The sequence below is a fragment of the Balaenoptera musculus genome, chromosome 4 (genome assembly GCF_009873245.2).
Source record: "Balaenoptera musculus isolate JJ_BM4_2016_0621 chromosome 4, mBalMus1.pri.v3, whole genome shotgun sequence".
In the NCBI taxonomy this organism is placed as follows: domain Eukaryota; kingdom Metazoa; phylum Chordata; class Mammalia; order Artiodactyla; family Balaenopteridae; genus Balaenoptera; species Balaenoptera musculus.
In genome coordinates, this window is record NC_045788.1 from 91,968,339 (window position 1) to 91,990,550 (window position 22,212).

Here is a 22,212-nt window from a genome sequence, read left to right on the forward strand (position 1 = left end):
TCATCAGCCTGATGTTTGATCAGCAATTCTTTAAAACTAACAGTAAAAGGGAAACACACGCAGAAATTTAGGAAGTTCTGATTGGCAATCAGGTGTTAACCCTAGTCTAGTCTGTTCTATGAAAGGCTTATACTTCATCTTAGAAGCTGAGTGACTGCTCTTTTTTTGACAGTCAACAAGAAGCCGTGCCTTAGACCTGTTTGGCTGCTGTCCTGGGTAGAAGAGTTTGGCAGCCCTAGGGAGATGAATTCTTCAGCCTCGGATCCGCCCAGAGTAAAGAAGCAACACCCTCTCAGCCACTACTCTGTTGCTATGAAACAAAAGACTAGGAAAGTGAACGAAGCAGGAAGTCCCGCCTTTTAGCCGGAGTCCGCTTTGGCTCCGGTTCCCAACGCTCACGCCCACCCGCCCACTCCTTATTGGTCAATTCCCTAGTGCCTTGCATCCTTTCTTCCATTTCCTTTCCCTTTTCCACTTTCGTTCTTGGGTGAGTCCAGTCCCGCCATTTCCCTCCGAATCCCTTTCCATTTGGGACGTGCGGCGAGCGGGCCTTCCTCTGGGGCCATTGTGTACTGTGGGAGACGTGGACCGGGTGGTAGTGCGAGGAGGACGGGCGCCTCCCGCCCATTGGCACCGCCCGCTGTCGGGCAGGGCACGGGTGCTCGGGATTGGCCCAGTCGCGCGCGGCCCCGCCCCCGACCCCGCCCCGCGCCTGGCTCTCTCTGTGTGTATCCTACAGGGGTGGGGTGGCCAGCGAGTGGTCTCTTCCTCCGGCTAGTGCTGCTGCAGCGTCCCGCGGCCTCCCCGAGAGTCGGGCGGGAGGGGAAAGCGGGCGTGGACTGGTCTTGACGGTAATTGTTGCGTTTCCCTGTCTCGAAGGCCGGTGCTCTGGGTCACTCCTTCCTCGGGAGCGGGGCTTTCACGGCGATTACACACTCCCTGCCCGGGCTGCCCACGCACCCTGGGCTCGTGCGCGTAGAGTCGGACCCGCGCACACGCGTGTCTCTGGGCAGCTACTGCGCCGAGAGGCCAGGAGGGAAGGGGGCGCCGGGGAGGCTTGACGCTGCTTTCCGCCCTGGGGGCCCTGGGGCAGCCAGGCGCGGGCCACAGAGGAAGAGGGGACAGCCCCGGCTTCCAGCTGCTGTCGCCGCCGCCGTCACAGTTTGAAGAGGGGTATTTAAAGCCCGGACCTGGGCAGGGCCAGGGAGGGAGGAAGAGGGAGTAAAGGGAGACGGGCGGCTGGGATTGCAGACAACCCGGGGAGCCGAGCGCAGAGCGCCCGAGAAGGACCGGGCTGCGGGCGCTGGAGGCGCGAGGCGATACTTTGTCCTTTCTCTGTCTACCTTCCTCCCCCAGCTGTTATCCGAGAGTGGCAGGGGAGGGGCCTGAGCCGGGAGGAGGCACAGATGTCCCGAAACAAAGCTTTGGACCCCTTACCCCCACCCCACTTGGATGAGACAAGAGGCGAGGAGCGAAAGAAGTGAACTCTCTCCTCCTTTCTGTGCCCGCTCTTGTCAGTTTCTCAGTCTCTCTTTTAATATGGGTTATTTGTGTGTTGGTTTATTTGGCTCTTAACTTGGGCGCAACTCCTCAACCGCGTTGGTTAAAGAACTGTGTGTTCGTGTGTCCATGTTCATGAGTCCGTAGTTGGTGGTTTTAGCGGGTAAAATCCAAGTCCTAAGCCTTTGTTGACAGCAGACTTGCCCCTTAAAGCTCCTGTAGAATTATCTTTACGTTTATATAACTTGACGAAATCTAACAGAGTGAAAGTGCGGTTTTTGAGGGAGGCTCCCAAAAGGTTTTCTGGGGGCTTCAGTTCTAGTCTTTTGAATTGGGATTAAGGCAGGGAGGGGAAAAACAGAACAGTGTGTTCTTATCTAGTTGGAGGAAATCTATGTAAGTTTTTATTGTTATGAGTTTGGTATTAATCAAGCCTTCACTACTTGCATATTTAACTCTTGGTGTTCCAAAAACAAATCTAAGGTCATTGCTACTAAACCTGTTTGTTGTGTGTAAAGATTGAGAGTGTAAATTCACACGCTATTGAAAAGTTGAATCTGGGGCCCTGGATTTTGTTCTCACTGATGGAGGAAGATGTAGTGGGTACAAGTTAACCTGTTTTCTGTTGGGTAAATATTTTCATCACCAACTAACTTTTTTTTTTTTTTTTTTTTTTAATTTCCCTTTCAGAGAACTAAGATTCCAGATGGCAAATTCTATGAATGGCAGAAACCCTGGTGGTCGAGGAGGAAACCCCCGAAAAGGACGAATTTTGGGTATTATTGACGCTATTCAAGATGCAGTTGGACCCCCTAAGCAAGCAGCAGCAGATCGCAGGACTGTGGAGAAAACTTGGAAACTCATGGACAAAGTGGTAAGTTCTGTCTGACCGTGTCTGTACACAGCAGGGTTGACCCTGGATGTGGCTGGTTTCTCCAGTTTTATTTGTACTGTTACTTAATAATAGTTATTGTTGTAGCAATAATCTTTTGCTTTGGATTGACCATCTTTCTTATATCTGCTCTGGGTGTTTAGAAAAGTTGGGTTCAGAGCTAAGACTTGTTTTTTTACCTTTTGTCCTACTCTTCAAGGTTCAGAGTTCCTCTACGTGACTCAGATATGCAAAGTTTTTACTGTTGGCTGCTCTTTGTTGGTGCATGGCATAGAATAGTTTGGATGTGTTCGTTACATCTTATGTAAGGTTGCCTTGCTGTTAGATAACAAAAGAGTGTATACAGGTAATTTAAGAAAAGTCTCTGACGGACCACTCATGACAACCACAGTGTGTGATGCTGAGAATGATTACTGGGGAAAGAACCAGATTAGTCCTTAAGTGAGGAAGCAGTGTTTGAGAGTTTCCATTTTCATCTTTGAGAATTCATCTTCATTAAGGAACTTTTTTGCTGTTGTTAATGATAGAGTTACAGTTTCTTTCATCTATTCCATTTTGAAACAGGAAACCTTTTTGATTGCACATTGTTTATTGTGAAAGGAAAATTTATGATGGAGGTGGTGGGACTGAGAGTATCAGAAACTTCTGTGGTTTCTGCATGTTGCTTTCAGATGAACTACAATGTTATAAGAAGAAATCATGCTGGCTGTCAGTGCCCAGAGAAGTCTAGGCAACCTGAATACTTCACAGGGGTCTATGGAGAAAACTGTAGCTGTGTCCTATTTTACTAAGTAGGATTATGAAATAAATATAATTAAGATGTAGCTTGCTGCTGTGCAAAATTAATAGTTTTTCTCTTGAAGCAGTAGTACTGTACCCTATATATTGGTAAATGTTTGTAGCGCCTTATGGTTTTATTTCATAGATATTTGGGGCTAATTATAAAGTTAGTTGATGCAGGGCTCTTGATGTCTTTATAACTGCAGAAATGGAGGTTTAAAAAAATATTTCTTTGTAGGTGTGTGCTAAAGCCTTCACAAAGTCATATGGTAGCAGTCAACTTTACTTTGGTTTGTAACAGTGTTCAAATATTTGCCGCAAAAAGCCACTGTCAGTGGTATTAGCAATACAGGAAGGGGATAAGATTTACTTTATTTTCATTTATCCTTATGAAAAGCACAGATGGGTAGATGAACAATGGACCTGGCATTATATGGCTGGTGATGCTAAAGGCAGAGCCAGAATATTTTTGTTAGATAAATATCCTTAGTTTTAGGCTTCAGTGTGACCTATTTAAGCTTCTGCCAATTTATTCAAATTGTGATATTAAAGTGCTCCAGACAGAATGATGTCATAGTGTCAGAACATTGCAACTTGCTGCTTGAGGTCAGGTTTTGATTTTAACATTGGATACTTAAGAATGAGAAGCATGCAGTTGGAAAAATTGTATATATTTGACAGGCACAATACTAGCTGTCTTTGCTTTTCTAAGGAGTAAGCAATTTAAGGTCACTCTCATGCCTGAACCGTTAGTTGGGCATAAGAGAAGGAGATTCAGGGTTTTTCTTTAACTTATCTGTTGTATGAGTGTGCAAAAATGGGTCAGATTCTACCAGGGAGCTGCTCCTCTCTCCCCACCCCTTCTTTGAGTGGTCAGAATTTGTACAATTGTGAGTAAATGTTAGAACATCAAATGAAAAAGATTTATGTAAGGAAGTGGTAAACTGTAGGTAATGTAGAGTCATTATCTTTGAAACATTAAAAAATGTGTGTGTAATTCTGGTCTCTAACCGATTGTTAACCTAAGTTTTATCCTCTTTTAATTATTTCACCGTGGGTTATGGTAAAATAGATGGTTATTTGATAGTTAAGCTTCTGCCATTGTTTGTTTTGTTAACCCTTTTGTGGGTTTGTGTTTAGCCTCTCTAATTGAGAAACTTGACTCACAAGGAAATCTACTACCTAAAGTCTCTACTCGGTGGAATGCGGGCATGGGGGTTGGCCACAGGTGCATTGTGTGGGTTTCCCTATTTGTCTTCATTATTTGTCAAGGCTGAAAATTGTTGCGTTCATTTATGAATGCATTCGTGGGCTGTGTGGAGGGAAACCATATAAATCATTTTAAAAGAGTCCAGTATGTTTATTGCTACTCTATCTCACAGTAATAAAAAAAGCATTGATAATTACTATTTGGAAAGTCTATTTTATTTAATTGTGTAATGCAGAAGAATCACCCACATGTGTTTGTCTTTCCTTCCTTGTCAGTGGTGAAGGAAGTGGTTCATGATATCAACACTGTCCTGGTGATTACATCAGGAACTTTCTTATTAGTCCAAAAGTTAATCCCTTGACACATTACCTGTTTTGTAAAATAACTGCAATAGTAGGAGTTTAGCTTCCGAATAACGGAAAATAGTAACGTTCAACTCTAACTGGTAGTTATGTAAAAGGCAAGGTTAAGCATTTGGCATTTTTTCTTTATGAAGCCTCTGCAACAAGGTCAAATCTTAGAAGTATAAATTTGTAAACAGGCTCCAAGTACAATATGTCGTCTCAGCCACTTATAAAGTAAAATAACATCTCACAGGGCAAAGAAGCAGTCTTAGACTGTAGGGGAAATATCTAGTAAATGTGTAGTTACACCATTCCGTGGCCTCTAGAATTTAAAAGTCAACTGAAATTCCAGTTCCAACTAATTGTTATGTTTTCAGAGGGCAGGCTTTCTATACAAGGTCACTGAGAGTGGGAGGGAGTAATTGCTCAGCTGTGTTCCTTGTAAGATGTAAAGTGTTTTGTAAGAAAACATCGGTGGCACAGACTTAGCAGAGTACATTTATTGAGAAAAAGAATAGTAGCATATCCCAAAGCATCTCATTTAGACATATTTCCTGGTTTTAGTTCTACGTGTCAGTGTAAGTCAATAGCTGACCCCAAACTCTTCAGGTCAGTAGATGCCTGTTTGATATAGTGACAGAACTATTACTCATGAATACACCGGAAGGTTCAAATACACCTGAAATGTGGAGTCTGTCCCAAAGCTCTTACAGAGATGGAGGTTCTTAACACTTAAACATTTCTTGAGGACCTACTGTGTTTCTATGAAGTGCTTATTACCTGCGGATGCAAAGCTATACAAGATATAACTCTGCCCTTGATCTGTCAAGGAACTCAGAGACCAGCATCAGAGCCAGGCATGTAAGTGGATGATTGCCATGTAGTATGGAAGGGGCTGTAATACAGACCTATACAAAGTACAGTGGGAGCAGTCGAGAACATCTGTCTGGTTTTTCTGGCCACTGCTCAGACTGTTGTCTGTCTGGATTATGCTGGCCACTGCCTTTAGGAATAGCATTATTGTACTCTTGTTGGAAATGCTGTGGTGAGGGTAAGGAAATGATTGCTAATCAGTATGGTAGGAATGATGATTTATTAATGTGAGGTTCCTGAGCATGGTTTTCACAAGCATCTTAGCCAGGTGATGGAAAGTGGAAGAAACAATTTTCCATCTAATAGATACTAAATGTACTGAGCGTACATGGCTGTTCAGGAAATTAAAAAGTAATTAATTGATGCCAAAGAGCAAAGCAAGTTGAGTACCTGCCTACGTTTTTGTCTTGCTGTCCTTGTCATTCATTTGAAATTACATTACTGAAAGAGTTTTAAAAACATTTAAAAAGTGATGATACCGAACAGCCTTTTCCTGCTTTTTACCCTCAGTACATTTAGTACATTTGTCAAGCTTGGAATATAATTTATTCTCTATCTTTATAATTTCATTTCAACCATAATATATTTTAAAGTTTGTCAATCAAAAATGCTTAAATTATATGCAGCTATTAAAAAATAAGAGTAAGTATTCTTTTCTAAGTTGAATTACTCATACCTCTGAAAAATATTGCATGTGGAATATAATTCGGATTTTGGATGCCTATTGTTTGTGTTTGTTCGGTTTGAGAATATCAGTCCTTGGGCCCTTGGAACAGGGAATATCATTTATTTGAATTATTCTTCACATATTTCTTTTTCCTTAGTGAGGTTGTTCTATATTAGCAGAATCATGGGCCCTAGTAGACTTTGATAGATGGTAACACATTACGTGTCTGGGTTATTTTGTTTACTACTGAGTTAGATTCTGATTTGTGCTTAGATAAAGGAAGTGATCCCAAAGTTTGCCTCTTGTCACTTCTAGGTAAAGCTTTTGGATAAAGTAAAAGATTTAAAGGAATCCTCCCAAGAGTTGCCTGGGTTTTTATCCATGTGATATGGAGCATACCTTTAGCAGAAGCCTTAATCAGTTATTATCTTTTAACTCCTGTAGAATTTTAACCATTCAGATTTTGAATCAAATTCTTTCTTTCTTTCAGAGTTGCTTTCTGTGCTATCTATTTATTTCATCATTCATTTATCATATCCTAAGTATGGAAAGATAGAGAATCATAGATAACCATGTTATCCTGTAGGGTGTAGTTAAGTGCTGTAATACGGTGTAAATAAAGTGCTGTAACACAGCATCTGGTAGATGTGAGTGTTGCTTGCTGGGGTGAAAAGTTGGTGTAGAATGCAGCATAGTGGAGGTATTATCCAGCTATTTTTTAGAGGATGCTTTGGATTCCAGTGAAGTGAGGACACATCAGGCAGAAGGAATGATGAGTAAAGGGAGATTGCTGAGTGAAAGAAGGTTAGTTAGAGAAAGATGAAGAGGCTTTGACTGTTTTGTCAAGGAATTTGGACTTTATTTGGTAGGCAAAGAAACACTGAGATGTTTGAGCAGAGTGAGAGAAAGTCAAGGCTATGCTGTGATAAATTACTGTCTTGACTCTAGAAAGGATGAATTAAGAGAAAAAAAGAAACCCTTGAAAGTAGAAATAATGATCAAGAGGAATTAAAACAGACTGGGCAAGAAATAATGAAGGGCTGAGCTAGAGAATTGACAGTAGATATAGCAAGTGTTGGTTCAAATGTGGGAGGCATTTTGGAGTAAAATCTAAGGTCCTGGTGACCCTTCAGAGATAGAGGATGAACGAGAAGTTGAAGTGAAAGTGACTCTTGAGGTTTTCAGCTTAGTTGACTCTAAGGCAGTGATGCACTTAATGAGATAAGGAACATAGGAAGAAAAGAGGAAGCTTGGGGGCTGGTGCATGATAAGTTTGTTTTTGGCCATGTCGAGTTTGACTTGCCAGAGTGAAATCCATTTTGAAGTCAGAAAATTGAATGTGCAGTTAAAGAGAGAAGTTGAAACTAGAGACATATGTTTGGTAGATACGCCCATAGAGGCAGCATTTCAAGCTATAGAACAACAAGAGAGTTGGAGGGCAGAATAGAAGGTGAGAGGTGGAGAAAAAGTTAGAGATTGGAATTCTCAGCTGTATCAGGTGTGTATCTATAATTAGATGGCAGTGAAGGAAAGAGAATCCTGCAAAGAACAGTGATGAAACAGATAGGAGAAGAATGAGAGCATACTGATTTCCTGAGTAGAGATAGCTTTAATGAGGAGATAGTTTCAAAGTCTGAGAAAACCAAGTTCAAATGGAGAAAACCAAGCCTAATGAAAGTTTAAGAAGTCATTGAATTTCTTGAGTCGAGTCCATTGTTGATCTTTCAGTGTAGTTTTGCTTCTGTGAGAGCTAGATGAAAACGAGTATGTGGATTATTTAAAAATTGTTCTAGAACTGGGACAACTAGTGCAAAGAAAGAAAGTTCTGATAGATAGCTTGAGGGTTTGAGCAGAGCATAACTTTGTGTGTAGGTGCTATTGGAGAAGTTCACGGATTTAGGGGAAGGAATGTAGGTAGGGAGTGATTTAAGATGTAAGGGAAGAAAAAATAATTGATAAAGTGGCATCCTGGATTACAATGTGAGAAGGAGAGGCTAATAACAAGTAGAAGGGTAATCCTTGGTAGATAACTGTAACTTCCGCTTAGATAAGAGGGAAGTAAGGAAATATACAGAGAAGTTTTGGGGAATTTTTAAATTTTATGTTGGGCTGTCAAGAAGTGATTTAACTTGTAACATTTGTAATGTCTAAATCATGTTTTAAAATTGTATATTGTAGAATAAACAATATATATTTAAACTAGTTTTATAGCAATTAAGTGCATAAATAAGTAAAAAATTGAAATGAAAATCAGTCCTGAGCCTTTATATTAAGATCACCTTAAAAACATGCTGTGACTTAAATGATGCCACAATGCTGTTTTTATCTCCTCTGCTTGGGCATATATTTAAGATTTTTTAAAATGTATTTGTAAGTGCTGATTTTCTCCTAGTAATTAAAGAAGCATTTTGAAAATATCTGACTAAATTTTTAGCTTTTTAACATATTAACATTTAAATAATTGTTAAGCTCACACGGTTTTCTAAGAGGAATTACAAAAAATAGTTCTTAAGTATTCTACCTTTTAAATGATTCCAGATCAGCTGAGTACCTATGTACTGATTCCAAATCAGGAGTAGTGACCTGGGCTTATTAACCTTATTTGCTCCTATTCTGTACAAAACAGGAGACTTTTTAAGGATTTCAGGTAGTATAACAAACTTTAGGAACTAAATAAAAGAACTCTTAATGATCCCCAACAAGGTGGCCAGTGCCCTTGGTCTAATTCTAATATCTTTGCAAAATCTGCAGGGATTTTGCCATGTTGTGGTATAATATGGAAGGAGAAGAAATCCTAAAAAGTTGCCAGTGCCCAGTATGTGTCAGGTATTGTGCAGAGCACTTTACATTTCCTCTTCTGAGAATTTGTAACATCTTTAGAAGTTTTCATGGTTTCCAGAAGAAGAAACTGGCCCAAGGTTGTAAAGCTAGTAACTGGCAGGGCTAGATCCCAGGTTTGATTGATTCTGATGCCTATGTTTATAGTATGAAGATTCAAGCACGCTGCTTGAATCTTCCTCTTTCCAAGAGAAGTAAATCAAAAGGATCTTTACCCCCTATATTTGAAATGATCAAGTTCTTTTCCAAGCTTTGTATTCATTTGTAGACAGGTTTATTCAATATAGGTATGGATATCCTGTTTGTAATATTACTTTACTTCTGAGAGGTTCCTCCTTAAGTTGTTCCTTTCCTCCTTTCCTCCATCAAATATTTATTGCGCATCTACTATATGCAAGATCCTACATTAGGTGATGGAGATAGACCAGTAAGATAGATATGTGAACAGATGAATAGTGAACAAATGAATACACAATTGACATCTTAATTACAACTAGTTAGTTATTTAATGGTGCTTTTTATAACAATAAAAAGGTTATAAAGAGGTTATAAAGGTTATAAAAGGTTATAAAGGTTAAAGGTGTCTTTCTAAAGAAACCTTCTTTGAAAACCATAAAAGAATTGGTAGTTTCCCCCAAATCCTGCTATGATTAATTTCTAGACTCATAACCAGTTAGTTATATGCTAACCTTCTTGTTTTGACCAATTAATATTCTATGTAGAAAGAGTTCTGTTTTATTTTTATATTTTTAAAATTTTATGCTGTATAAGTTTTTATGCTTTTATATACTTAGTGGTGTGATTTGCTGAACTAAACTGTAAAGAACCCAAAGAACTCACAGACACTTTTTTGTCATAATGACATACTTTTAAGTAACTGCAATAAGGAATCTCTTACAGCAGTTACCTGAGGAGCACAGACAAGGGATTCTTTCAGGCTTCCCATACTGTCTTTAAAAAATGGGATATTTCGTTTCGCAGATACAATACATGATTTAATATAACTGAATGCTCCACGAGGTGAGGTGTGTTTTATAATGAAAGTCTTTTATGGTATGCGCACAATTCCTTACTGTTGAAGTTTCCATTTGCTTCAGTAGAATTTCTTTCATAGGTTTCAGGGGCTGGTTTGAACCTTGTTTGCAGAAAATATGTTAGCTGACCTAATATTTCTTTGTTACCTTTTGGCTGGAAATTTTAATTAAAGCACAGTCAGGAAACTGTTTAAATGCAAGGGTGTTCCAGAATAATTAATGGCTTTAAAGATTCTAGTAGCCCTAGTAAATCCTGTGTTTATATTTGCGCCTTTGCTTTGATATGGTTGAATATATATTTTATGTATATGAATACATATTCATGTATTTACTGAAATACACATGTAGTGCCATATTAAATATGAAATATATATTTTTATGTATGTGAGACGATGCATATATAGATATGATATATACAGAGAGGTCTATTTAAAAATCTTTAAATACATTTTCAAGAAATACATCAGGCAGTTGTCTGCTGTTATGGAGAGAGTGCCTGACTTGTAAGTCCAGACAGCAGGGTTCTGAGCAGTAAACTTAACTAGGTTCCATTTCTGTGTTTAAGTAGTGTTATGTCACAAGGAAGGAGTTGGTCTTGGTGACCTCCAAGGTCCTCTTTAACTCTAAAATCCTTTGAGCCAATGACTATAATGGAATTTTTAGCCCAATTCCAATACTAAATGTTTTACCTTTTAGTTCAAAAGCAAAGAGTAATGAGCCAATCCTTTAATGTACCAGTTGGTGCCCTAAAAAGTCCATCAGTGTATAATGTGACTGTAGATGTGTTCTTTGTGAAAGCTCTCCTGTGTTGGGACCCGCTTTCATTCTAGGCAGTGACTTAGATATTTCTAGAAGAAGTCTGAGTCATTCGAATCTGAACTTGAACCTTAAATGGTGAGCTTGATTTTTCTCCTTAAAATACTGGTTTTAGAAAAGCAATTTTTCTCGCCCTGGCTTTCGCAGTTCCTTGCACATAGCAGGCACTCAATAAATATTTATTGAATGGAATTGAATTTGACCTGCTAGGAAGTCATAGTCCTGGCATAGGGTTATTCATTTTCGGCAATTTTCGGCAAGAGTTGTCATAAATCACAGAGTTTAATACTAATCCAACTGATGAACTGCACAGTCAGCGGCATACAGTAGTAGTTCAGCATTTTATGTTGCACTTGCCCAAGTGCAGGTTTAGAAAACTGTGCGGCCTACAAAGGCCTTGATGAACTGGCTCTAGCCTATTGAAGATCTCTTCATTCCACTCACTCAGGGGCTCCAGTGCCCCCACCTTTTAGAATGACTGCACTGACTGCTCTTCACACACCCTGCTCTCTGGGGCCTCTGAAGCCTCTGCACATCCCTTTGCCTGGAATACTCCTTTTGCAAATTTAGGTATGCTTTTCATGGCCCTGCCACGTAGATGTGTCTGCTTCATTCCTCCTCTAGCACTTCGTAGTCTCCTCCATTATAGCACTCTGATTCTCCTGTCATTCTTTTCTAAGCCACCAGTCTTTTTCACTAGAACACTCCTTGAGGACAGGTGTGTGATTTATTCATTGCTGTACTCCACAGGGCCCGAAACAATGCCTGACACATAAACGTTTGTAGAATTAACAAATGGGCCCTCAAGTGCATGTAAATTCGCAAATGGAGTAAAATAAAAATGTAAATGAGTTTAGCCAGGGATCATTAATTATATGTCTAATTCTGATTAAATTGTGATATAGTTAGAAAGAAGATCAGCCTGAGATTCATAAGATGCAGACTCTTTTGCTGGATTAATGATTTTTCAATAGTCCCTTAATCTTTGTAGTTCTTAGTTTCTTTATCTGAAAAATGAATGGATTGGACAGGATCTTTACTAAGATCCCTTAGAGCAAGAATTACATTGCTCCTAAGTTAATTATAGAGAACTAGGTCTCTTCTGCCAGACTCCTTGAGGCATGAAGTATGCTCTAGTCATCTATAATTTCCTGACACTAAGCTCAGTACCTGGTATACAGTAGTTATTCAAACAATTTTACTGAATAAATCAATACTCAGATAGAATTATAATTTAAATAAAACAAATGAGAAAAAGGCCAGGTAGCAAATAGTAAATTAAAAATCTGTAACATTTAAAAGAATCTATTAAAGAACAGTAATTTGGAATGTCTGAAAAATTTTTTATTTATCAGTTAAAAAATTCACCAGTTGGAGGAAGTGAATTTAAAACTGCCTAGCCCCCTAACTACAAGTTAATAATTTATCAGTCTGCGACATGTTGTACCAAGTTTTGTGTTGCTGAAATTAAACTGCCTGCTATAGGATGTTGGTGGTGATAATTTTGAAATTTGTGTATGCTCGTGATATTATCTTTTAGTTTTAAGAATTGAAAAACCATCTTGTTTCAAGCAGGATTTGTTAAATCATTGATATATTTGGGACTTCATCTGTCTTTAGGGGAGAAAATACTATTATATAGTTCAATCATGAAAATAAGGAAGTAATATAATAACATCTGTGTGTAAAAATACATATAAAGAATTTCAGAATCAATCAACCAACCATCTCTACATCCATTTATTAGTTCTGTACTGTATGCTAGACTGTTCTGCTTTAGGCACTGTGTACAGAGAGGAGGGAGATAGAACGCCCTTAGTTAATGTGAGAAATGGTTGTCTTAAATTAGGGGCTGATGCTTGATAGTTTGAACCAGATTTTTCCCCCACAGAAGATAGGGTCGTTTCTCAGAGGAAGCAAGTGAGAAAGTAAGTTTAAGAGTACTTTTTCATTTGTCATTTCCTTGATTTATTTGTTTGTGGTTCTTGAAATTATTAATGTTCAACTCTTTTTCATTTGGCCCGGGCACTTTTATCAGTACCCAAAAGTGGATCCGTGTTTTGTGGAACCTGAAATTTAGAGTGATCCTTTTAAAGAAAAAAGTACAAATACAAAATTGGGTATGAAAAGAAAGACCATTAAAAGAAATGGTTAAGTCCACAAACATCAGAGAAATAATCTAGACTCTGTACACTTTACTTATTTAATTTTAAAATTTTATTTATTTTATTTATTTACTTTTGGCTTCATTGGGTCTTCGTCGCTGCACGCAGGCTTTCTCTAGTTGCCGTGAGCGGGGGCTACTCTTCGTTGTGGTGCGCAGGCTTCTAATTGCGGTGGCTCCTCTTTGTTGTGGAGCACGGGCTCTAGGCGCGCGGTCTTCAGTAGCTGTGGTTCTCGGGCTCTAGAACGCAGGCTCAGTAGTTGTGACGCACGGGCTTAGTTGCTCCGCGGCACGTGGGATCTTCCTGGACCAGGGCTCGAAACTGTGTCCCCTGCATTGGCTGGCGGATTCTTAACCACTGCGCCACCAGGGAAGCCCTCTGTACACTTTATGGTTTGATTCTCTTCCATTGCCCACGTATGCCTCCAATTCTGTGGGTACCATTGGACACATTCAAATTACGAAATTTAAACATGACCTTCCTGCTCCTGTGCTCGGCTGGTCAGCACCATGAACACTTGAAATATTCCCGAAGCCATTCTTGTATCACAACTGCTGGCAATGATTTAACTAGTTCCACAAGTGACTGCCTTCCTTACATGTACCTTCCACTTAAAGCCAAACTAGTGTATTTCAGCTCAAATTCCCATTAGCCAGACTCCAAAAATGCCCCCAGCTCCTTCAGTGCCACCCAACAGAAGGTTAAGTTTGACAGAAAGGATGTTGTACTGGGAAAAAGACAGAAATCTTAACTAATTGTATGTAAAGTATCTTGCTCTTGAAAACTTTACAAAAAAATTTATGACGAGACCTTTAGAAGAGGGCCAAGTGTCTGAGGGACCCACAAGCTTACGCTTCATGAGCTTCTCAGTAACTCTGCTTTGATGTGTACATTTTGCCTTTTGTAAGAGTGTGTGCCTTTACACTATGTACACACTTGTGCAATTCCCAATGAGTTTATTTAAACAGTCGTTTAATTGGATGGTTCTTTATGCTGTGATTGGAGGGGTAAGAATGAGAGATGGGTAAACTTACTTATGACTAAATCACATGAACATGTAGAAAGAAGTGAATGTAGTAGTAGAATTACTACCTTTTCGTGCTAGCAGAAGGTATGGTTCTGCAGGCAGCCCTGAACGCCCCAGTCGTTGGGTGGCACCTGATGGAATGACTGAACCGTTATGTAACGTGTGTTTCTAGGCCTGGGATGTAATGTGAAGAGGAGGTGGAAAAGACTTGTTCTGACCTGACACCCATTTACTACTTAATAATTCAGTTATTAAAAGAGCACCTGTTTTTAGTCTTCTCAGGGTTTGGGAACAATACACCAAAACATAAATTAAAATCTATCAAAGAACTTTAGCTGGGAAAGTAATCTCTGAATGTGAAATGTTAAAATGGGCCAGCAGATGAGGCCCATACCCTCATTTTTGTTTAAAAAAGAGACTGTTAGTGATATATAATAATTAGCACATTGGTGTTCTGTTAAGCCATGAACAATGGGATGTTGAAGAGAGAATGAAAACTTTAGGGGTTGAAAGTTAAGGTCTGACATAGAAAAACTGAATGAGAAGAGAAGAAAATAGTATTTAATTGTATGAAAACAGATGGGAATGTAGATTCTTTGTAGATTGCTGATCATAATTTAAAAATCAAAATGTATATTATGGAAGGCAAAGAAATAGTACATAGTTTGATAATTTTCTCAGCTCTTCTGTGAAAGAAAGTGTTGCAGTTCATATGAAAATGTTTTATTTCTGTCTTTGTTTCTTTTAGGTCAGACTGTGCCAAAATCCCAAACTTCAGTTGAAGAATAGCCCACCATATATACTTGATATTTTACCTGATACATATCAGCATTTGAGACTTATATTGAGTAAATATGACGACAACCAGAAACTTGCCCAACTCAGTGAGAATGAATATTTTAAAATCTACATTGATAGTCTAATGAAAAAGTCAAAAAGAGCAATAAGACTCTTTAAAGAAGGCAAGGAGAGGATGTACGAAGAGCAGTCGCAGGACAGGTAAGAATATTTCACATTTTATTTTTCTAAGGGTTAAGGTCATTTATGTTGCTTTTTGTTTCACAGTTAGGATAAATGTTACCATGTGTTTGTTTTGGGGGAAATATCATTGCATTTGTGTGTTCGCTTTTCATATTATTTAAACCTTGTAGTTTTACACAAGGTTTACACAAATTTATCTGTGTCAATAGCTAGTTCCTGAGACAGTGTTCTTATTTTGTTTTAATAGCTTTATTTTTTATTATTTTTTTTTAGTAGCTTTATTTTTTAGAGCAGTTCAAGGTTTGCAGAAAAATGACTCAGAAAGTAGAGCTCCCGTATACTCCGTCCCCTCATTTGCCGTTTCGTCGATTATTAAAAGCTTGCAAAAGGTGGTACTTTTGTTACAGTGATGAACCAGTATTGATACAGTTTTATTAACTAAAGTTCATAGTTTGTATTAAGGTTCACTCTTTGTATTGCACGGTTCTCAGAGTTTCCACAAATGTATAATAATGTCATATATCTACCATTATGGTATTATGTAGAATACTTTCACTGCACTAAAAATGCCCTGTGTCCCACCTATTCATTGCTTCCCTCCCCCACTGCCTCCACCATACACCTCTTGAAGCCCTGGCAACCACTCATCTTTTTACTGTCTCTATAGTTTTTGCTTTCTTCAGAATGTCATATAGTTGAAATCATATAATATGTAACATTTTCAGACTGGCTTCTTTTACTTAACAATATGCCTTTAAGGTTATCCCATGTCTTTTCATAGCTTGATAGTTGATTTTTTTTTTTATTATCGAATGATACACCATTACATGGATGTAGCACAGTTTGTTTGTCCACTCACCTATTGAAGGACATCTTGGTTGCTTCCAATTTTTGGCAGTTATGTATAAAGCTGCTATAAATATTGGTGTGTAGGATTTTGTGCGGACATAAGATTTCAGCTCATTTGAGCAAATATTTAGGAGCATGATTTCTTGATATTATGATAAGCCTATGTTTGGTTTTGTAAGAAACTCCCAAACTGTTTTCCAAAGTGGCTGTACTGTTTGCATTCCCACCAGCAGTGAGAGTTCCTGTTGCTCCATTCCACCAGCATTTGGTGTTGGACAGTGTCTTCAGGACGTAGTCTTGATTGGAGGTGTAGGTGTGCAAGATGTGGGTGGAAGGTGTAACTTCAGTTCCTATACTTTGACTATTAAGTGAGAAGCAGGGGCAGTGATGACTGAAGTGACATCAACTGAATCCTCATTTTATAGCCAGGATTTTTGACTTAGAGACTCTTCATTGAAGTTTGTTGTTTGGCTATTTCAACGTTAAATTTCATGAGCTATTTCAACGTTAAATTTCATGATCTATCTTAAACTAAATAGAGTTTTCCACTTCTGGGACATTTAAGTTCTATCTAGAATATTCACTGATAGTGATAGTCTATTTAGATTTCCAGACTGGAAAATAAATATTAATTAAAATATATAATGTCTTAATGTAGTTGAGGTGAATTTTAGTTTAAGACTCTTAACGTCTCTGGATTTTAGTTTTCTTAGATGTAGGAAAAACCTCTAAGAAATCTCTAATGTTTCAGGTCAGAAACAGTAGTCTCATATAGTCTAATGAAACATAGGATTGTATAACAGAAAATTCAGTTATCTAGGTATGTAGACTCTGAAGTTGTCTGTAAATAGCAGCCAAACAAATACCCAGAGTGAGTAAAACCGTCAAGTTCAAGCATAGTAAAACCCTCTGCCAAAGGTAAAATGGCATAAATGTTTACTTATTTATAATTTGCTCTCTAAATTAGTGATGAATCCTAACATAATCATAGGACTCTAACCAATTATGTAACTGTGGGCTCATCACTTAATATTCTTGGACCACAGTTTATACATCTTGAGGGTGGTGACCCTTCCAGTTAGCTGCCTTTTAGCTTCAAGCTCTAAGACTCTGTCCAGGACTGTTAATGGGAATTTTGAATTGCCACAAGGTTCCAGAAGTAAGGAATAGAAATATCATAGTGATTGCTTCTCCTTATAGACTTCCCAAGAATGGCCAAGGTTGTGGGAAGCCAGATGTTTATGTTTAAAACTGTATTTTTGCCTTGTAGTTTTACCGTTGATCTAATAAAACTAACTTGTTTTAGAAACATCTTTACGCTTCTTATTCACATTTGGTAGCCCTGAGATTCTTCTTGATCTAGCAACGTAATCCATGAAATTTTACTTTTTAAGTTATTAGATCAGTGAGAAGGTGTGTAACTTCTAGGACTAGGAATTTGAGTGGTGTAAGTGTTTTAATTGGATGTAGTAATATATGATGGAGTAAACTTGTATCTCACTTTTACATCTTTTTTAGAAACTTGAAACATTTCTAACTCAGGAAATGTCTTATAACTACCATTTCATAAATAAACTTAGATTTTTTTGGCTTTTTATGTGGGAGCATATCATGGTGGAATCTTTATAAATTTTGGTTGATTGTGTGTAGATTTCCATAGATGATGACAGATTGCATAATGCTAACTGATCACAATGAGGCAACTCTGTAAATTCTGTGTTTTAAGTGTCCAAGTAAATTTTGTCACTGTCCTAAATTCAGTTCTAAAGTAAAGTTTATTAGCTTCTATGCTGGTATAGCATATTTCTAATTGGATTTTTCTTTCATCCATGTTCAATTTTCTGATAATGTTCAGTGGCCACTGTGTTTATGCAAAACTTACATTTGATAAATGATCATAATTCATAATAATGTACTATTCTTGGTACACTGTAACAAGACAAATTTTTGATTTATGTTTCTTTTAGTAGTAATATATTTTTAAACATTCACTACTGTGTTCCCTTAGATTTCCAAATGTAACTGAGGCTAAAACGTGCCACTGTACACGGAACTCTGGATGTTTTGCTCTATAGAATATAAAAGAAACTTCTTAGAATGTTCTCAGGGTTGGTAGGCAATTGAATATTCTTTTTAGTAGTATGACTCTTACCTAACATGTATTACACACTGCTAATTGGGAATATTATAAATTCTCTGAACAATCTTTTTTTTTTTATTCTGTAAATAACGTCACTAGGGACATTAGTATTTTTAAGCTAAAAATGAAGGACAGTAATACTAGAAATAGTAATTTGGAGTTCATTGACTAAACCAGCATTTCCCTGAGAGATTCTGTACTTTATGAGTACATGAATCAAAATGTTTATTTTAATGTTCCTGTTGTATCAAAAATAAACTTCTTTGTGGATTTGTTTTAAATGTAAGGGCAAGTGCGAAAAAAATCAGGCATCGGTTTTGAACTAGCTATGCTTTGATTGATTGCTAAAATATGAGTAGCCTGAATTTTTAAGGCAATTTCACACAAATGTGATAAATATAATAAATAGAAAAATAAATAGATATAGCAAATGGCATGCAGTGTATTCCCTGTGTAGCGGGTGAAAGGTAGAAATTATAGTTAGGTAAGTTTATTTGCTGTGGAAATAGATATTAAGAGTGCGTAATGCAAGCCTCTTGCTTTGAGAACGGCTGGAATAATGATTCCTGGTAGAGGCAGCTTGCATGCCTCGCTTGACGTTTATAGTAAACCTCTTCCTTCTCCAGTATCACTTTTGCCCCAGTTCCCCCTCCCCCCCAAACAGCTGAACCTCACACTGAGTTGGTGCTTCTCCAGCAGTGTCTAAACCATTCTGAGCTGGTATTTCTGGGAAGAGTAATTCAGTGATTTCTGGCACACATAACGTTTTCAAGTGTATGTGTGGAGTGGGCTTCAGGAATCATGTAGAGAAGGGACAATTTATAGTTTCAAGCACAGAGAAGAGGAGAAACTTTATAACATATTGCTTAAAGTTTTAGTGGCAAAAGTCAAAGTGGGTGTGAAGGTAGTTACAGGTGACAAATATGAAATTGACAGGAGATGCCTTTCTTCAGTGATGTGGCTGGCAGTTTCGTCAGTTGACCATTTTAATAGAAAAATATTTACTCTTTCATATAAAAAGTTATGTATTAATCTCCTGTTCTTCAAGCCCTGGTGTTGGACACTGTGTTTTTTAAGAACACCCAGAGGTGATGGCATAACGATAATCAGATTTTCCATATTTTAGAACTGCTTCAGTGAACCGGAGTGCTAAAACCCATTTTTCCCTCCCACACTCCGGTTTGCAACCACCGGAACAAAACCAGAAGTCAGCGGAGGTGGAAAAATAGCTCTGAGTTTGATAACCTGTCTGTGAAAAAAATAAAGGCTTTTAAAAAATTCATGCCAAAGAGTAATACACAGATGTTGTCTTAATATTAATATCATTTGAAAGCCCCTGGACCATTCTTTATGCACATGTGTTGTAGAAAACAAATCATAGTGTGCATAGCTTGTATAATAATACTCATTCTAAATGATATTTTTTTTAAAAAAAGTATTTTGACATTGAAAAATTAGTTCTAGAAGATGCTAGCCTTTATTTAAAATCCTTCAGGAGCATCAGGCAAAATCTTTTTCTCTATTGACCATTTGGCTGAACAAAGAGAAACATATAGCCTGCTACATTAATAAAGTGCCTTTCCCTCTAAAGAACTACAAATCACTCTACTTGCTGTTTATGCCGGTGTTGTAATTCAGGAGATAGTGTACCAAGAACATTTTGAAACTGATACACTAAAGAGAAATGGTTAAGTTAAAAGTTGAAACAAAACAACATCAGCTACAACAATAATAACAGTAAGGGCAACAACAAAACACAAAGCTGCAAACCAACCTGCTTGCATTCCTCATACCACTGTATGACAACATTGCTTTGGCCAAAGAATAGTGCATTAATTGAAATGTTTAAATTGGTATAAACATGAATACTTGTTGATTACATGGTCACAGGAAGCAATTTTGAAATTCCTTGTGGGTTTTCAGTTTAACCATACGAAGAGATTGACCTGTGTACACAGTTTGGGTTCTGTGTAATAGTTTTAATTATCATGGGATCTCACAGGTTAATGGCCTTGTTTATAATCCCACATCAAGTTCCACATTTTCTCCTGGGCAGCCCTGTGCATTGTGAGAAGGACATGAGGAAAGAGTGCAGGAATCTCGTGGTGTGATGCCATTTCTCCTCCAAGGGTTCTTTGTAACCTTGGTTGGTTTCCTGACTCCAGTAGTGTTTTTTCAGTCTTTAAATTATTTTCTGGATATTCACAATATTTGTTGGCTAAGACATTTCAGCATCAACAAATGAAGATGTGGTTTGTTTCAGACTAAATGTTACTGTTGCTCCATCAGTCTATTAAATAGTTTTGCAAATCCAATAATAGTTTCTAGTAAAAATACTTTTTTTTTTTTTTTTTTTTAATTACAGTAACCATTTGCAGGAGAATTAATCTTAGGGAAGTTATGTTATCTATAAATAATTTGTACAGTATTGAATGCATTCCATTTATTCTATGAAGTATCTATTGTTTAATGATGCAAGAGAGGGAATGGTTTATACTCCTTTAAAAAAACAATTTTATATTTTAAATATTAACCTAATCTTTCTATTTCTCTTTTTGTTTACTAATGGTGAAAACTGCAGTTCTTTTGCATTTCATGAGGACAAGGGACAAGTTGCAAGTAGAAAAATATGATTTCTAAGTAAGTCAAAATAGGTTACTGATAGGTTTGAACACAAGTATTTTAATATAAACATACTCAGTTGCTATTTAATTTTTTCTATATGTATCTGCATTCTAGGCACTTTTTTTCTTTTCAGTGGAAGAACAGAGGAAGTAGAAGATTAATTTGTGACATTTTAAAATGATAATATATAATCTGGATTCAGAGGAAGATAGTAATCAATCCTTTTAAGTAGAAATATATCTGCCAAGTAGGAAATGGAATTTTCTCTAGAAAAAGTGAATATCTTCCTGAGATTAATTTATCACAAATGAATAGAAAGTTTATTTAGTCTTGATAAGAATGCTTTCATTCATATTTAAAGCGTCTGAGAGATGTGAATATACTTTTCTAAAGTTTGGAAATGAAGGGGCTTATTTCTTTAACACACTATGAGAGTAGAGGCCACAAGAAAGTTTTGTAGACAAATGTTTTCAAAGTTAAACAAAGGGAGTCTGTCAGGGTGGGCAGGTGAGAGCTTGCAGAATCTTTGACTCTTAAGGACTTTATGGCCAATGACATCCATGCTGCTTTGCTAACTGGATACAAAGTAATTTATGTGTTGATTTTCATGTAAGTCAAAAGTGAAGGGTTTCTCTAGCAGTTTCCTCTTTGGGATATATTTTCAAAATATGAAAGAACACAAATTATTCTGCTATTGAGATATTCAAATTTAAGACTAAATCCGCTGTCCACTGTTTTTAAGTTTTAAATAAAGTGTTTACAATTAATCCATTTATTTGCTGTGTATTTACTTTTTTTCCCAGCCCTGTGTTAATACCATTCAGTCTCTAACACCTGGTTTATTAGGTATTAAAAATTTTATTGCAATTCATTTAAATTCCTTCCAGGTCAAAATATATATTATATACACGTGATATTTTGATTTTAAAATTGGAGAATTTTTTTCCCTGCAGTTTAGAGTTGATTAAAGGTTCATAAATTGCTGAGTGATAACCATTGTATCGTAAGACAGTAAGCCAACTCACAAGACTCAAGTGCACTTTATGGTTGAATACCTTTTATGTTTTTCAGTCTTAAGGCAGTTTATTAAAATTGATGTTTTCCTTTCAGTAAATATCTGGTGACATTCAAATTTGATAATTAAAATCCTGAAGCACTCAAGAAAGAATGCCTGTTTTCAGTTTCATAATAACAATACTCCCACAAAGAAGGTTGATGAATGATGTCTTTCAAGTGGCAGATTTGTTATTTAGTTAAAGAGAGCTCCTTTGGCAGATTTTTAGGCATCTAAATTGAAGTTTGTTTATAAAACAGACAAGCTGCAGTGATAATTCTATAACCTGAGGAATGCTTGGAAATCTAGTCCAAGAAGCGTCTTTTTTCCCCAGTGATTTAACATAGAAGTGGAGTTTCCAGGAATCCAAACAGATTAGCATCCAGCACTAATTGGGTAGGTCGTAAAATAGTACTT

General features: G+C 37.4%; 1 protein-coding gene across 5 annotated transcripts in view; it reads left to right on the forward strand.

Annotated features, from left to right (window-relative positions):
- The first annotated feature begins 733 nt into the window (after window positions 1–733).
- CBLB (Cbl proto-oncogene B) overlaps window positions 734–22,212 on the forward strand; it is a 208,719-nt gene continuing 187,240 nt past the window's right edge. Inside the window, exons 1-3 of one of the 5 annotated variants that reach the window (XM_036850161.1) lie at window positions 734–851; window positions 2,191–2,374; window positions 14,895–15,145. In XM_036850161.1, coding sequence (XP_036706056.1) covers window positions 2,207–2,374; window positions 14,895–15,145 — 419 coding nt within the window. In that variant the 5' untranslated portion in view covers window positions 734–851; window positions 2,191–2,206. Of the gene's footprint in view, window positions 852–1,088; window positions 1,174–1,343; window positions 1,514–2,190; window positions 2,375–14,894; window positions 15,146–22,212 lie in introns of those variants that run through there. The other 4 variants (XM_036850163.1, XM_036850165.1, XM_036850164.1 and 1 more) reach the window with 4 other exon arrangements.